The sequence below is a fragment of the Arabidopsis lyrata genome (assembly GCF_000004255.2).
Source record: "Arabidopsis lyrata subsp. lyrata unplaced genomic scaffold ARALYscaffold_1, whole genome shotgun sequence".
NCBI lineage: Eukaryota > Viridiplantae > Streptophyta > Magnoliopsida > Brassicales > Brassicaceae > Arabidopsis > Arabidopsis lyrata.
Genome location: NW_003302555.1, coordinates 25000992 through 25017062, shown reverse-complemented (window position 1 = coordinate 25017062; position 16071 = coordinate 25000992). Strand labels below are relative to the sequence as shown.

Here is a 16071-nt window from a genome sequence, read left to right as displayed (position 1 = left end):
GTAGGACACAAAATTTTCAAAGCGAATTAGAAGAATGTGTCAATTTAGGAAAAGAAAGAAAAACGAATTAAGGCTTGAATAATCAATCCATTAACAAAAAAAGTTTCGAGGAGATATAAAGAATTTCAACAAAATCAAGGGATCAAAACTTAAACATAGAGATTTATCTTAAGTCTAATATGAACAACGCGCTAAGATCCAAACACGTGTCAAGCGATAGACTTGGTAGACTCGAAAAGGTAACGCACGAAATGGGGCCCATAAAAGTCCGAGTCATCAGCTGACAGAAGCATATGACATCCACATGTATTTGACACAGAATGTAATAAAAAGTACGAATCTCACTTCTTGTCGTAATTTTCTCGTTTAAGGTAATTTTACGCCAAAAAAAAAAAAAAAAAAAAAAAAAAAGAAGGTAATTTTACGTGAGCTTCACGCTCTTCATGAACTTTTGTTTTTTTTTTTTTTTTGCTAAAACTCTTCATGAACTTTTGTTTTTTTTTTTTTTTGCTAAAACTCTTCATGAACTTGATAAACTATAAAAAAAAAGTTATTGAATATAAATCATGAAATTTTTAAGAACCACAGATATGTTAACATAATCCAAGCCATGAATCCGGCGATGGTCCACATAATTATTTTATAGTATTCATGCAATTGCGAATTATTATTTTTTCTTTTTATGTGAAAAGTATTTTTAAGGAAATAAAATGAAGATAGTGGGACATGACGAGAGGAAATGGTTGTATCTATGGTATCTACTTGTGCTTGTCTTTTTCATCCTAATTCTGGAAAAATCCGCACACTTGAGTTTAGTTGGAAAAATAAAAACTATACATTATCTTTTTGGAAATATACAAGTAACAAAGTATTCATAAGAATATATAATGCCAAAAAGAAAGAAAGTGATTTGCAATACACGTCAATCATCGCAGATGGATGATTTGTTTTAGCCTTTTAGGCAGTGTAATGTGTTCTACTTCTACCACTAAAGATGGTTTATTGGTTCATGAATTTTAAAAGATTTAGAAATCCAAAGCAAAATAATGTGTTATTGGATCATTGATTTTGATCAGCAAGCAAAATCAAAGACCGACCACTCAATTTGATTCTAAAACTTAAAATTCGCAAGTTCCTTTTCACCATCAATCACCAGATTTGTAGCTGACCTTTATCTGGAGCTATTTCAACCCAAAATTGATACTAGAACGATACGAACAAACTTAGCTATTTAACCATGACTTTTAAAAAGTTGACTTCAACTTATATGCTATGGTTACCAAAGCTAGAAAGTCTAAAGACTTTGATAAATTCCGGTACAAACTCATGTGTATACATATGATTTAAGCTCTAGCAATGTCAAAATGGGTTAACAACATATAGATTACTTTTCTGAGGAATCAACAAATAACTCATAGCACATGAATGTTACAGTTTTATCAAGTTCCGAAATTTCGGATACAGTGTAGACCAAGAGGGCTCAAGTTTTTTCAGGAACAAAATCGTCTGGTGTCTCAGCTTGAAGATCCTCCGTTCAGTTTTCGTTTTTTGGGGGATGGCGACTTAAATAGGTTCCGAACAGATGTTAATGGATCATCTACCTGACAACATCACATAAAGAACCATCAAAGACATCACAAAATTGGACTTTTATGACATAAGTATAATCTTACAGGGCCTTCTATGAATGTATGTGGTTCTTGTTCTTTAGGATTTGATCATTTATCTCATGTTCAGAGAGAATCCAAAAATATATCAAATCAAGGAAAAGTCATGCATAATTGTAGGGCATAAGTTGCACTCTCAGCCAAAAAAGTTAAAATATTGTTAGATCCTGCTATTTGTTGCTACAAAAGAGGTTTATATGATCTCATGTCGAGAAAACATGATAATTGTCGCAGTTGAGTTATATCTACACATCTGTAATCAGCTTTGTTCCATTCTAACACGAAAAAACGAGTAAATTGGAATGCATGAAAAAAGAATGTAGTAGGATGTGTTACCTTGAACAGGGAAGAGGGTGTCGGTGGAGTCTGACAAGATCCTTTATGGCGTTGTAATGCAGACAGAGTCTGTCGCCATCCAGGACCTCTTCTACCCGTTGACCAGATCCAAGGACAGAAATGCCTATGTTGCTTGATTGGATCAAATTCCATCTGTTTGTTTGATGTCACTGATTTTCCTGTATTCACAAAGAAAGATGTGTTTAAGCATAATTAAGCTGAACATTCTCTTAATGAGAACTTTCAAACAAGTACCTATGAGCAAAGTTTCATTAAGTTGGATAAAGATTAGTGCTTGTCAAAATCTGAGAAATTTGTATTTGCAATTTACCTGCAGTTGAATCCTTTGGTTTGCTGTTATCAGGAAGATTTGACCTTTCTACCATCATTTGTTTGTCTTTGTTTTGTAGTGCAATATCACTCTCTATATCAGCTGAGTTTCTTCCTCCATCAGCCTTCTCTCCTATATCATTCATCACTTGATCGCTATTTTGTGTAACATCACCGTTGTTCTCTGCAGTTTTACTCTGTTGATCCTGAATAGAACTGACATCCCCATGATCATGATCTCTAGAGTAAGAAGCAAATCTTGACCTCAAGTTCCTCCCGATAATAGGCAGCGATATTGTTGCTTTGAAGTTTTGTTTTGTTGCTGGGGGTCCTCCTGCTATGGTAAACTTCAAGCTCGAAGGTTGATTTTGAAGAGTACCACCCCTGGGATGTTTCTCTGTACTAATTTCGGTATCACCAGTGACTCTACACAATTCTAGTGGTCTCGGAACAGTTGAGAAAACCCAAAGACCAACACAGGCCCCACAGAGCTTGCAGTCAAGTACTACAGAACTCGGATCAGAGTTTAATGTGTCAGGAAGTGTTGGGTTCACATTATTCCCTGATACTCCATCTGGAATTGGGGTTGAATCAGAGATGCTTAGAAGCTCGCGGGTAGCAGTTTCTGGCAGTAAATCAATAGTATCTGTACCCCTAACGGTCTCACTCGATTTATCTTTGCAATCCACAATATAAGGAAGTGCCCGCGGTTCCCAGCCACATAAACTGATAAGTTTTTGTGCCTGCAAATACCAATGCAACAGTATTACTATCAGATATGGCTCAATATTATACCAAAAGCCTCTCAGAAAAGATGCCATAGTGAATAAAGTGAACCACTAATTAACTGTACGACAACATCGAAAAAATCAAGAAGAATAATTTGGACAGAACAAAGTAAAGTCTATAGATAAATGCACAGTAAAAGAAGGATCATCCTATCCTACCAAAATCATATAAGTACCTACAACGAAAAGCATGGATGTGGAAATGTTTTGCCAAAGGCTGGAACGATAATAGCATTGCAAAGGGTTCTACGTTAGCTAGGAATAATTCATATCTTTTAGGTGCAGGTCAAACCTGGTAGAAAAGTTGAGCCGGGCTCGCTCCAACATGATTGATAAGGGACTCTGTTTGAGAGCTTTCTGCTGCGGTGACACTACTGGCAGGTGCAATAGGTCGTTTGAGAAATTCCTCCAGATCTGAGCTCCTCATGTACTCAATGGCTGATGGTGAAATAACAGGAAGGGCCAAAAGTTGAAGTAAAGCATCTGACCGTTCTTCATGTCTATCTACTAAATCCTGCGGTGTCATTGAAGGAAACTCAGAAAGCGTTTCTTCGCATGAATTCTCTATCCATGGACAAAGTAATTTGTGTCCACTATCCAACTTTAAGCTAAATACTGATGCCGCTTTCTCCACTGAAAGATTCCAGAGAGAAGAGTTACAATTTCAGTGAGGTCAACACATAATTGTTATATCAGAGTATTAGCTACGTAGAGATGATTCTACCAAAAACATGTTAACCGTACCTTGTTGCTTGGACCAAGAAGATGGGGCTGAAAAATAAAGATGAGCTCCACAAGATTCACAAGCTATAGAATCTGCATCATCATTCACCCACCCTCTCCTCGCGCAATTTACCGCACTTATAACCTACCACCACACACAAAAAACAGCTAAGAATTTTCTAGCAAGGACATACAACAACCAGATAGAAATGACTTGTAATTATTCTAACGGAAGGAAAATTGTTGTTTAAAAGTCACAAGAAGCAAACCTGGGGCTTGGCAAACCAAGTCATGGACTTAAAAGTAGCTAGCCTCCTCATAAGATCTCCTCTATCCCACGGCCTGCAAAGGCCAGACGGCGATGTTCCAGCAGGAACTTTCAAAGCCGAAGACCTATCAATGGTAGCTAATACCGTCTTAGGCTCAACCAATGCTAACGCAGATGAAGGATTTGGACGCTTCTTGCCTCTTGATTGTTGCTCTACAGAAGAACTACACAAACCAAAGGATATATCAAATACATAAGCTGATGAAATATCATAACATGAACACAAATTCAAAATCATCTCTGAGATTAAGTATCCACACTTCAATCAGCGAGACAATGGAACTCAGATAATGGAGAAGAATCGATGCACATTCTAAAACAGTAACCAGTACGAAGAGACTGACCTGGAGGAAGAAGGAAGCTGAGATTTCGATGGGGTAAAGAGTTTGTCCATGATTTGGTGGAATCTCTTCTCTGAATCTTGTGCCATTGTTAAATCTTCCAGAAAAACGCAGCTTCCTCTTGCTCGTCGTACTAATTTCGTCTTCCTATAAACCCTAATCTTACAGATTCTTCTTCGTCGCGGCTCAGGTGGGTGAAGGAGTGGGTTTAGATGGCGGTGACGGAATAACACAAAAACGACAGGGACTCGTGTCGTTTTACTCTTCTTCATATTCCGCAAATCGAGAAGTTTTGAGTTCTCGTATAGTTTTATCTATTTTACAAATAGGTCCCTTTTATTCTCACTTAGTCCAAGTATCACCAAAACATTTCAAATCTCTTTCAAAGATCCAAAAACACAGAAATTCATCAAATTATCTAACACATTTCCGATATTAACGCAAAATCCTCACAAAAACAAATTTTCCTCAACTAGTCGTATTTCTTTGAAAAATTTAATTCAAATTTCAAATTAGCAAATAATAAGTCAAAACAATATCTAGTAGATATCCCTCAAGTTGTGGACAAAAGCCAAACTAACAAACCTAGCTGCACTCTCACACTACTTATATTCAAACCAAAAGCACAAACAAAAAAGCCTCAATATTAATATTTTCTCCAAGAACTATCCCTCAATTTCAGAAATTAAACAATAGAATTCTCTTTTTCTTTCAAATGGGTGTACAAAAGATTGTTCTCCTTTCGATCTTCGTAATGTTTAACGTGTTTTCACTTGTGTCATGTACTGAATTTGAAGCTGGAGGAGAAAATGGTTGGACCATACCACAATCTAGTAACCAGAGTGATATGTTTAACCAATGGGCTTCCAAGAACCGGTTTAAAGTTGGCGACACTATCCGTAAGTTTGTTTTTCTATTATCTCTATGATGAATTTATGATCATCGTAATGCAGATTTTGAACTTTGTTTTAAATTTGGTGCAAGGTTTCAAGTACAAGAAAGACTCTGTTTTGGTGGTAACAGAAGACGAGTACAAGAAATGCCAGACGACCAAACCGAAATTATACTCGAACCACGATGATACGGTTTTCAAATTGGACCGTCCCGGTTTGTTTTATTTCATAAGCGGTGTCTCAGGCCACTGTGAAAAGGGTCAGAAAATGATTATTAAAGTCATGGAGGTCGAATCTCCGCCGCAATCTCCTCCACCTTCTTCGTCTCTAGCCGCTTCTTCAACTCACAAGAAAAACCACGCCGTGAGGAAAACGAGTCGGTTCTTAGGTGCCGGTTTAATTACAATTTCAATTCTGGCTTTGACGGTTTTTAGTGTTGTGTAGTCTTGGTTTTGGAGTATGGAAAACCATGACTCGGTTATGGTGGTTCAGCCGTGGAGTTTTATTCCGGTTTAGGTTTTGGTGCTTAGTTTATTGAGGGTTTTCATTCCATTTGATAGGTTGTTGATTTGATTTTGGTTTTTGGTCACTTCAGAGTTCAGAGCTATAAAATAATTTAACTCGTCTTATTTAAAAAGTTCTTTTAAATTTTAGGTTTTATTGAAATACAAACATTTTTACTTTTTTCTAATTATAAAACATAACTTTCAATTTTCAAAATATCAAGTAAGAAAATTATTTTCAGAAATATATTTAAAAAAAAAAAAAAAATTGACAGATCTCTTTTTAAAATATACATATTTTTTTCAGAAACTGTTTCTAAATTCACTTAACCTTCCCAACTCTCAAAACCAAAACCTAACTCTACTTAAAAAAAAATCAAAGTATCAAATCCAATAAGGGAACAAACATAATTTTTAAATCTCCCTGTTCTATGCTACAATGCTAACTTATTATAATGGCAAACTTGTGATTTTGTTAGATTCAATTTGAGCTTTGAGTTAAATGGATACTGGATTTAGAATAGTTCATGATTGTTGTAAGATATGACTTGTTTTTAATTCAAAAATAATAATTATTAATATGTATAACTCATCCACCTGATAAATATTATTTGTTCAACCCGAAAAGCTTATAAACTTTCCAATTTTCATTTTGGTATGGCTTTAAAAAGATTGTCAAAACATGATCAAGTCATCAAACTCGTTGGAGTCCGGTCCAACCGCCTAAACCGAGTGAACTTCCTGTTAAACCGACAAAAGAAAACTATAAGTTCTAAACATATCAGAACATACAAATCAATTCAACGACAAAAAAACTACATACTTGTAATACAAGTTGTGGATACCACGAATGGATTACTTGTCCGTTGACACCTTATCAAAAATCAACCAAATATTCTTAACAATTTTTAACTTTATTTTTAAAACAAGATACATTCATCTATTTCTATCAAATAATGCATAGTCAATATCACTTTCATCCAACGGCAAATAAGAGATACACGTGGTGAGTCATACTTGTTCAGTTTTATACACAAAAGTCTCGAGGTACAACGTGAGAAGCTCTCACAAAACGTGAAGTCCACAACTATTATCAAAGGCACATAACACACACGAACACAAATAAAGACAAAGACAATATAATGATTGTTCAGACAAGTTTCGTACCTATTTGATTCTCAACGTTCCAATCTCTCACCAAACTCACACGCACAATCTCTCTCTTTCTCAATATGTCTATATAAATGCACCCACGTCTATACTAACTCACATCAGAGATTCACAATTTTGAACAAAGAAATTTTCTTAGGAGAGAAAAATTAGAATTAAGATTGATATAGAGAAATGAGGAAGTATGGTGGATCATTGTTCGGCTTAAGCCTATTGCTGACCGTTCTTCTAGCGGCAGCAACCGCGGCAGCGGAGTACTATAACTACGGAAATGCCCTAGACAAGACATTCTTGTTCTTTGAGGCTCAACGATCAGGGAAGTTGCCAGCTGCTCAGCGTGTCAAATGGCGTAGCCACTCTGGTCTCAAGGATGGTCTTGCTCAAGGAGTAAGTCCATATACACATAATACTAATATTGTAGTCAAATTTATACAAACTATATATATGAAAATAGTAATAGTACCCGTTAATTAGTATTATCGAACTAGACCAGGACATGTAGTCTGGTGGTTTGTGTTTGTGTTATCGATGTGTTACCATCATAATTCAAACAGGATGAATATTATTGAATATTAGCACTTATCTTTAAAAAAGTTTATGAGAATTACATTATATTTATAAAACGCTATATATTAATTAAAAATGATGTAAAACTATGATATGTTGTCATCATTACAAGAATTTGCTAGATTTTGTAAGTGAATTAAAAAAAAATTATCATGTTATAAAATGATATTGAGGTTTGTGTATGTATGAATGAATAGGTGAGCTTGGAAGGAGGATATTACGATGCAGGAGACCACGTGAAATTCGGTTTACCAATGGCTTTCGCAGTGACAATGCTATCGTGGGCAGCTGTTGATAACCGGAAAGAGCTATCCAGTTCGAACCAAATGCAACAGACATTATGGTCAATCAGATGGGGTACTGATTACTTCATCAAGGCTCATCCTCAGCCCAATGTTCTATGGGGTCAAGTTGGAGATGGAGAATCAGACCATTACTGTTGGGAACGACCAGAGGACATGACCACTTCAAGAACAGCTTATAAGCTTGACCAGTACCATCCTGGCTCAGACTTAGCTGGTGAAACCGCTGCTGCTTTAGCCGCTGCTTCCTTGGCTTTCAAGCCATTTAACTCCTCTTACTCTGCTCTCCTCTTAACTCATGCCAAAGAGGTTCGTTTCTTTTTTTGTTCAACCTCCGGTTTTAACAGTTTAGGTCCAACGGGTTTGGTCCGGTTCGGTTTGGTATTTCATACCTCTATTTTTCTACATTTAAGTGTCAATGACTCAATGGTTATGGACTTATGGGTAGGGTTGGATATTCGGTTATTTAGTGCGGGTTTCGTTTGACTATTTCGGTTTTCCTCTATTGATTTTATAACTAAATTTCGGTTCGGCTTTGGTTTATGAATCCGGTTCGGTTTAGATACTCAACATTTTGAAACTTGTTTTTGTGTGTTTTCAGCTCTTCTCATTTGCTGACAAGTACAGAGGACTATACACTGACTCAATCCCAAATGCAAAAGCTTTCTACATGTCATCTGGTTACTCGGTATATATTCTCTCAACACTTTCCTTCTCTGAAATCTCTCCAATTTTTCTTCCATTGAATGTTGTTCCAATACTAAAATGTCTCTCTTGTGTAATTCTTTGAAGGATGAGCTTCTCTGGGCTGCAGCTTGGCTACACCGCGCCACCGGGGATCAGTATTACTTGAAATATGCTATGGACAATTCCGGTTACATGGGCGGAACTGGCTGGGGAATGAAAGAATTCTCTTGGGATAACAAATATGCCGGTGTTCAAATCCTTCTCTCCAAGGTAAACTAGTGTTGTTAAAGAATGTTTTTTCACAGTTTCGAGAATACTAATCTTGGTACTTGTTTGGTTCGTGTGTTTATAGATCTTGTTAGAAGGGAAAGGCGGTGTGTATACTTCGACATTGAAGCAATATCAGACGAAAGCCGACTACTTCGCTTGTGCTTGTCTCAAGAAGAATGGTGGCTACAACATTCAAACAACTCCTGGTGGTTTAATGTATGTAAGAGAGTGGAACAATCTGCAGTATGCATCCGCGGCTGCTTATCTTCTCGCGATTTATTCAGATTATCTCTCTGCAGCAAATGCTAAACTCAATTGTCCTGATGGTTTGGTGCAACCTCAAGCACTTCTTGACTTTGCTAGATCTCAGGTAATAATCAAATCCTCCCAAGAAACCAAAACAACTTTCTCAATTTTTTAAAATCCGGTAACCGAGTTTTTTCTTTGCAGGCTGATTACATTCTTGGAAAGAACCGACAAGGAATGAGTTATGTAGTTGGATATGGACCGAAATATCCAATTCATGTTCACCATAGAGGCGCTTCAATCCCTTCAATCTTTGTTCAACGTTCTTTTGTGAGTTGTGTTCAAGGGTTTGACTCTTGGTATAGAAGGTCTCAAGCTGATCCTAATGTTATCTATGGTGCTCTTGTTGGTGGACCGGACGAGAATGATAACTATTCCGATGACCGCTCAAATTACGAGCAATCAGAACCAACTTTGTCTGGAACAGCTCCACTTGTTGGCCTATTCGCTAAACTCTATGGTGGAAATTTAGGTAACTAAACAATAATCATTGAGCTCAAAGTCTTTAGCTTTACCCTTATGGAATCATAAAGTAATGTAATGAAATTTTGTAGGATCTTATGGAGGAGGGTCATATAAACCTTATGTAACTACAAAACCACCAGGTTTGTTCTTTTTCACTTACAGCTTCCAATACAACTTCTCTACAGTGTCTGATCCTCATTTCCTCTGAAACTGTCACAGTTATATCCTACAAAGCAACACCGACAACATACAGTCCAAAACAATCAGGTGCACAAATCGAGTTTCTTCATTCGATAACTACCAACTGGATGGCCGGGAACACAAGATACTATAGGCATAAAGTGATCATCAAGAACAATTCTCAAAAACCCATATCAGATCTCAAGCTTAAGATTGAAGATCTCTCAGGACCTATCTGGGGTTTAAACCCAACAGGACAAAAGTATACTTACCAGCTTCCTCAATGGCAAAAGACTTTGAGACCAGGACAAGCTTATGATTTTGTCTATGTACAAGGTGGTCCTCAAGCTAAAGTCTCAGTTTTGAGTTACAACTAGTTAAAGAATACCCTTTCTGCTTTCTTTTTGTTTATGCTTCTTATGAGTGAAAGATGTGAAAATAGCCAACCAAGTTGAGACTAAATATGAGAAATGTAAATTTGTGTCCCTTCGTAGAGAATGCTTTTTGTCTAACTAATCATATATAAGGCTCAAACTTAGGTCAATAAAATAATGATAGATGAAGATAATGATTTAACACCCAAAGCACTCAAAATTGAGATTAACTTAACATTCAGACAAATTTAAGGTTCTGACAGAAACGTAACTAGAACAAAAAAGAAACGAAACAATAAAAGGAAACGAAGTATCACAAGTTAACAACGTAAGAAGAGACTTTTCTTCTACAGAAGCTTCTACTCGTAATCACCGAAGGTAGTCTTTTTACCTGCAATATATATCAAGAATTAATAACATGTTAACTTGTTATAAAGAACCTAGAAAAACATGAATCAAGAACAATTTATCTACCTGAAAAACTAGGTTTTCCACGACCACCATCTCTTCCCCTGCCACCACCACTGCCAAAACGACCACGGCCTCCATCTCTTCCCCTGCCACCACTGTTACCAAAACGACCACGGCCTCCATCTCTTCCTCTGCCACCACTGTTACCAAAACGACCGTTACCCCTTCCAAATCCACCACCACTGTTATCTCGTGGTCTAGGCTCATCGACTACCAAACTCCATCCTCCCATGTCACTTCCATTTAATTCCAACGCCTTCTCTTTGCCTTCTGAAAAGGCGACGTAAGCAATACTGAAAAGATAAAAACATATTCATTTAGTTAGCATTAAACTTTCAATAGACAAAATTTACAAACTGGTGACAACTAGGAGAGAGTAAAAATAACAAACCCTTTGGAGTTGCCAGTATCACGGTCCATTGGAACAGATACACTTTTGATCTCTCCACATGAACTGAAATGTTCAGTCAAAGCGTTCCTGATATCATCCTCAGAAAGTGAAGAGTCAAATCCCTTAACGAAAACCTTTTTTTCATCACCACCATCACCACCACTTTTATAGTTGCTGCAATAATTTGAATAAGAGAAGATTATCAACAAATGGAACTTTCTTGCAGAAACAAATCTCCAAATCATGGAAAATTAACATACCCGCTTTGTGGAGTGTATGCAGGTCTCTCGCCTCTCTCACCTCTCTCCTGAGCAATATCAAGACGAATCTCACGACCGAGCAAAGGCCTACCGTGGAATTCCAGCGCCTAAAGTACAAAGGATTTAAATCAGCAATTGTAGAGTCGAATGATGACTACTAAAATATTCTCATTCATAAGTAAAAACCCTCACCTTCTGTGCTTCTTCGGAAGAAGCGAACTCAACATGGCCAAATCCCCTGAAACTACCATCATCTCTATTGGTAGAGAATCTAACATCAACAACTTCACCAACTTCTTTGAAGAAATTCTCGCTGCACATTGAGGATAAGATACCAGGTCATGATAAACTCTCACCAAGACAAGAGATGAAATCGAAGGTGTTGGGTACTTACACATCTGATCTTTCAATATTGAAAGAAAGATTGGCAGCAAAGAGTGTCTTTGATCCACCAGCAGCAGGAGTGGAAGGTGTCTTTGGCTGAAAGTCAATGCATTGCATAATAAACAAAATTAACTTCAACATAACAAAACATAAAAGAAAGAGGCAAAAAGATGCTACCAGAAAGGGTTCATACCTGTTTAGCACTTGATTTCTCAGCATCAACCATTTCTACATCAGAGCTCTGTTTTTATTACAGTAAAGTGAGATTCTATCAGCAAACAGGAAGAAACCATTGTAGCAATTATAACATTTGCGAAAAGATATCAAAGAGTGAGAAACCATTGCTAGCACCTTTTTCATTGGGGTTTCTTTCTCGTCTTCACTCTCAGATTCCTCAGATTCGCTAGAATCATCACTACTGCTCTCCTTTTTAGCAGTCTTAGTATCAGCCTTCTTCTGGGTAGGTTTCTCATCTTCACTTTCCTGCAAATATCAACAGACACATGGATGATGTCAATGACTGATCTATAGAAAATACAAAAGCTGTTTGAAAAGAATCATAAACAAATCAAATCAATTATGTTAAAGCTAACCTCATCAGAATCTTCTTCTGATGAATCTGAGGTGCTTGCAGCCTTGGTAGCAGCAGGAGCTGCTTTCTTGGTAGCAGGCTTCTATTTTAATTAAAGAAGTAGTTAGAGATCTATTTGAACACATACAATTAAATTAAACAAATACCAACTAGTTTCAACAAACAGAAAACTGAAGATATAACAAGTACGAGATAAAATTTATCACCTCATCCTCAGAATCATCATCTGAGTCCTCATCAGAGGAAGAAGAATCTTTAGCAGCTGGCTTGGCAGTCTTAGCAGCTGGTTTCTTTGCAGGTTCCTAATTATTTTCCAATCAATATTGTAAATTAAATGTTGTCCAAAAGATAATTCTAAAGCATCCTACAAAATACTTATGAGATGCTTACTTCTTCAGAAGATGAATCATCTTCAGACGAACTCTCAGCCTTGGCCTTTTTAGCAGCAGCAGCAGCAGGCTTCTTGGTTGCAGCAACTTCCTGAAATTATTGGTAACAGCCAAGAGCCAACTGTGTTAGCACAACTCTTATGAAACAAGACATAAACTTCATAAGAATAAGAAATTAACCTCATCTGACGAATCATCATCAGAAGATGAGTCATCCTTAGACTTCTTAGCAACAGTTCCGTTAGTGGCAGCTACGGCCTTCTTGGATGCAGGCTCATCATCTGAAGAAGAGTCATCAGATGAGTCATCACTGCTTGAAGCAGCCTTCTTAGCTGGAACTTTCTTAGTCTGTCAGATGAATCAAAAGCATATTAGAAATTACTCAATTCAAATGCTCAAACCACCAAAAATAAATTAAGATAGTAAAAGTTATACCTTCTCATCTTCCTCAGATTCAGAATCTGATGAGTCAGAGCTCTCAACCTTCTTAGGTACCTTCTTCACAGCTTTTTCCTTCTGAACAGCAGCAATCACGTCTTTCTTCTGCTTCTTAAGACTCACTTTAGTATCAACATCATCTTCAGGCTCTCTTTTACCTAAAGAGAAGCAGCAAACAAAGTTTTTATCAATAAAAACTTCAATCTCAACATTAAAGGTTCCAAATTCAACATTAACAAGTCATTATACTACAGAGAATAGACAAACAAAGCTTATTGAATTCTATGACCACATATATTCTCACACCAATGAATAAAGACCTTAAACGTTCATGAATCAAACAAATTAAACAACATATTCCATCAGCTATACCAGAACAAGTAACATAGACATAAAAATGCAAACTTTCAATACCAAACTCGTAATGTAACAGAGAAAGACAGAGACCAAATCATCTAAGGTAAAAGGACACCAAAGTTCATACCTTTCTTCAAAGGCTTAGTGGCAGCAGGAGCTGCAACAACCTGAAAACACGAAAAACACACAATTCAAAGCTCGTTAAAATCGTCAGACCAAACAGGAACACAGAGGATCGAGACAAGAGTAAGAAGAAAGCCTTAAAGGGGAGAAGAAGATTACTTTGGTGGCGGATTTAGACTTGCCCATGGAGAACTAAGAAAGAGACGACTGCTAGGTTTTCGAGAGAGAGTTGAGAAAGAGGCGAAAAACCCTAGACAGCTGCGTGAAGATATTTATCAGCTTAGGGTTTTAGAACATGTATTTATAATCAATTTGATTCTTGTTCGGGGTATAACTGTCTTTTCAGCTTTAGACATCTAACGGTTGTGTCTTCGCGCGGGTTAGTTGATCTCTGCCGTCCACGTGGAAATTGTCTACCTATGGTAAAGAGATTTCTTCTTTTTGTATTAGTGTCAAGTGGCAACGGTTAGAAATAGGTCAAAGCGAAAGAGTAGCGCCTCCCTCGCTGAAATGGGCTCAAAGTTTTAGTGGGCTTTTTTTAGTTGGTTGGGTTTTAGTGGAACATTATTTGTGTGCAAAGTCTTATTATAGTCCATTTACTTTCTGTCTTTTATTATTTGAAACAAATTAGAAAAATCAAAAATATAAGACCTATTTTTTATTTTTATTTTCATTTTCTCTAATAAACCATTTTTTCTCACTATTTTAGATCGAAATCAATGAAAAAACTTGATGAGGAGTGTGTTAATCAGTTTTTTTCCGTGTGAATATGTTCCCTTGTAAGGATGATATATTATAAAGAAGCTAGCTATTTTTCTTTTCTTTTGATATATATATGTTAATCAAGACTAAAAAAACATGAAACATGATGATTATCGTTTGAAAAGGATTATTATCTAACTAGCATTGGTTCAATTATATAAATAACTTTACATTTATCTATAATAGTTATTGACATGAAAGCTTCTGTTTCAAGATACACAATTTTGTTTCACAAGAAAACGAAAACAGAAAATACACGAGGGAGCTAGTAGTCGAGTTTGTAACTTATAGCAAATAAGCTATCACTATGAATGTGTTTTTGTATGATAGAGAGGATCGAGAAGGAAGCTGCTGAGATGAACAAGAGGTCTATCAAGTACGCATGGGTGTTGGACAAACTTAAGGCCTAGCGTGAACTCGGTATCACTATTGACATTTCTCTCTCAAAATTCGAGACCAGCAAGTACTACTGCATAGTCATTGATGCACTTGGTCACCGTGATTTCATCAAGAACATGATTACTGGTACCTCCCAGGCTGACTGTTGTCCTGATCATTGACTCCACCAATGATGGTTTTGAGGCTAGTTTAATTTCGACAAGGATGGTCAGACCTTTAATTTGCTCCCTGACACTGAGGTAAAGTCTATTATGATGCTCCACGAGTCTCTTGTTGAGGCACTTCCTAGTGAAAATGTCGGATTCAATGTCAGGAATGTTGATGTCGAAGATCTTAAGCGTGGGTACGTCGCGTCAAACTCCAAGGATGATCATGCTAAGGGTGCTGCTAACTTCACTTCCCAGGTCATCATCAAAAACCACCCTAGTCAGATTAGTAATGGTTACGCCCAGTGGCGGATCCAGAAGAATTATTAGCCTAGGACACATATTATATATATCTAATAATTATATTAAAAATTTGCAGTAAAAATGAGTAAAAAAAAGCAATTGGAGGCATCGAACACCTTACCAGCCATAATAACAGAGCATAAACGTTACCAACTGATCTAACAAAGAACCATGAGAAAATGATCTTAATAAAAATTAATAATCAGTGTCGGGCACGTGCCCCAGTACCTCACACCATAGGTCCGCCACTGGTTACGCCCCGGTTCTTGATTGCCACACCTCTCACATTGTAGTCAAATTCTCTGAGATCTTGACCAAGATTAACAGGCGCTCAAGTAGAATTATTGAGAATGAGCCCAAAGTTTTAAAGAACGGTGATGCAGCTACGGTCAAGATGACTCCTACCAAGCTTATGGTGGTCGAGGCTTTCTCTAAATACCCACCCTTGAGACGTTTCACTGTTAGGGACATGAGGTAAATTGTTGATGTTGGAGTTATCAAGAGTGTTGACAAGATGGACTTATCTGGAGCTATTGCTAAGGTCACCAAATGATGAGACTCTCTTTTTATGGTTTTCTTATGCGTTTAAACTTTGATGGCCGTTTGAGCCTTTTACCATCATTGTTTTCTCTGCGATGTTTGCAATAAAGTTCTTAAAAATAAAAGTAAATTGAGATTGACCCGCAGTACACTAAAAGGACGATTTATTTTCTAAATTTTGTACTTTTTAAAATTTTATGATTATGTATCATATATAAATGTCTGCAAATTGTATCATTTAAGACATTTCAATTTCATAGTTTACAATTGTCATTAATTAACGGTA

At 36.8% G+C, this 16071-nt stretch overlaps 5 protein-coding genes across 6 annotated transcripts; 3 read left to right on the top strand and 2 right to left on the bottom strand.

Moving 5' to 3' along the window:
- Positions 1 to 1286: 1286 nt before the first annotated feature.
- LOC9330212 lies at positions 1287 to 4839 on the bottom strand. Its single transcript, XM_002891418.2, has 7 exons — positions 4517 to 4839; positions 4114 to 4336; positions 3866 to 3989; positions 3414 to 3754; positions 2335 to 3076; positions 2004 to 2182; positions 1287 to 1601 (listed from the first exon to the last, which is right to left on the bottom strand). Exons 1-7 carry the CDS (start codon positions 4783 to 4785, stop codon positions 1515 to 1517), a joined length of 1965 nt encoding a protein of 654 aa, XP_002891464.2. The 5' UTR covers positions 4786 to 4839; the 3' UTR covers positions 1287 to 1514.
- A 302-nt stretch (positions 4840 to 5141) lies between these two features.
- LOC9330211 (early nodulin-like protein 1) lies at positions 5142 to 6033 on the top strand. The gene is made up of 2 exons (XM_002894104.2): positions 5142 to 5412; positions 5498 to 6033. Exons 1-2 carry the CDS (start codon positions 5229 to 5231, stop codon positions 5848 to 5850), a joined length of 537 nt encoding a protein of 178 aa, XP_002894150.1. The 5' UTR covers positions 5142 to 5228; the 3' UTR covers positions 5851 to 6033.
- Positions 6034 to 7083: 1050 nt separating this feature from the next.
- On the top strand, positions 7084 to 10372 carry LOC9327526 (endoglucanase 5). Its single transcript, XM_021012786.1, has 8 exons — positions 7084 to 7466; positions 7844 to 8257; positions 8550 to 8636; positions 8741 to 8905; positions 8988 to 9275; positions 9356 to 9683; positions 9766 to 9816; positions 9896 to 10372. The coding sequence occupies exons 1-8, from the start codon at positions 7254 to 7256 to the stop codon at positions 10231 to 10233; spliced, it is 1884 nt and encodes a 627-aa protein (XP_020868445.1). The 5' UTR covers positions 7084 to 7253; the 3' UTR covers positions 10234 to 10372.
- A 52-nt stretch (positions 10373 to 10424) lies between these two features.
- On the bottom strand, positions 10425 to 13920 carry LOC9330210 (nucleolin 1). 2 transcript variants are annotated; one of them, XM_002891417.2, is made up of 15 exons: positions 13795 to 13920; positions 13640 to 13679; positions 13153 to 13313; positions 12898 to 13065; positions 12719 to 12808; positions 12535 to 12630; positions 12330 to 12410; positions 12088 to 12219; positions 11930 to 11977; positions 11747 to 11832; positions 11545 to 11665; positions 11353 to 11459; positions 11093 to 11266; positions 10705 to 10994; positions 10425 to 10621 (listed from the first exon to the last, which is right to left on the bottom strand). In XM_002891417.2, exons 1-15 carry the CDS (start codon positions 13819 to 13821, stop codon positions 10590 to 10592), a joined length of 1653 nt encoding a protein of 550 aa, XP_002891463.1. In that variant the 5' UTR covers positions 13822 to 13920; the 3' UTR covers positions 10425 to 10589. The 2 variants fall into 2 exon arrangements, with proteins under 2 accessions (XP_002891463.1, XP_020868446.1); XM_021012787.1 differs by having other exon boundaries at positions 10428 to 10621; positions 12330 to 12407; positions 13795 to 13916.
- A 527-nt stretch (positions 13921 to 14447) lies between these two features.
- LOC9327525 (elongation factor 1-alpha 1) lies at positions 14448 to 16071 on the top strand. Its single transcript, XM_021014148.1, has 2 exons — positions 14448 to 15247; positions 15486 to 16071. Exons 1-2 carry the CDS (start codon positions 15048 to 15050, stop codon positions 15721 to 15723), a joined length of 438 nt encoding a protein of 145 aa, XP_020869807.1. The 5' UTR covers positions 14448 to 15047; the 3' UTR covers positions 15724 to 16071.

Excerpts from the sequence above, each read along its gene's own strand:
- LOC9330212 (XM_002891418.2), bottom strand. The coding sequence starts at position 4,785 with ATGAAGAAGAGTAAAACGACACGAGTCCCTGTCGTTTTTGTGTTATTC. Across the intron at positions 3,077-3,413 it reads CGGCTCAACTTTTCTACCAG|GCACAAAAACTTATCAGTTT; the intron begins GTTTGACCTGCA and ends TGGTATTTGCAG. Across the intron at positions 2,183-2,334 it reads ACCAAAGGATTCAACTGCAG|GAAAATCAGTGACATCAAAC; the intron begins GTAAATTGCAAA and ends TTGTGAATACAG.
- LOC9330211 (XM_002894104.2), top strand. The coding sequence starts at position 5,229 with ATGGGTGTACAAAAGATTGTTCTCCTTTCGATCTTCGTAATGTTTAAC. Across the intron at positions 5,413-5,497 it reads TAAAGTTGGCGACACTATCC|GTTTCAAGTACAAGAAAGAC; the intron begins GTAAGTTTGTTT and ends ATTTGGTGCAAG.
- LOC9327526 (XM_021012786.1), top strand. The coding sequence starts at position 7,254 with ATGAGGAAGTATGGTGGATCATTGTTCGGCTTAAGCCTATTGCTGACC. Across the intron at positions 7,467-7,843 it reads AGGATGGTCTTGCTCAAGGA|GTGAGCTTGGAAGGAGGATA; the intron begins GTAAGTCCATAT and ends ATGAATGAATAG. Across the intron at positions 8,906-8,987 it reads TTCAAATCCTTCTCTCCAAG|ATCTTGTTAGAAGGGAAAGG; the intron begins GTAAACTAGTGT and ends GTGTGTTTATAG.
- LOC9330210 (XM_002891417.2), bottom strand. The coding sequence starts at position 13,821 with ATGGGCAAGTCTAAATCCGCCACCAAA. Across the intron at positions 13,680-13,794 it reads AGTCTAAATCCGCCACCAAA|GTTGTTGCAGCTCCTGCTGC; the intron begins GTAATCTTCTTC and ends TCGTGTTTTCAG. Across the intron at positions 10,622-10,704 it reads TGGAAAACCTAGTTTTTCAG|GTAAAAAGACTACCTTCGGT; the intron begins GTAGATAAATTG and ends TATATATTGCAG.
- LOC9327525 (XM_021014148.1), top strand. The coding sequence starts at position 15,048 with ATGATGCTCCACGAGTCTCTTGTTGAGGCACTTCCTAGTGAAAATGTC. Across the intron at positions 15,248-15,485 it reads ATTAGTAATGGTTACGCCCA|GTCCGCCACTGGTTACGCCC; the intron begins GTGGCGGATCCA and ends CTCACACCATAG.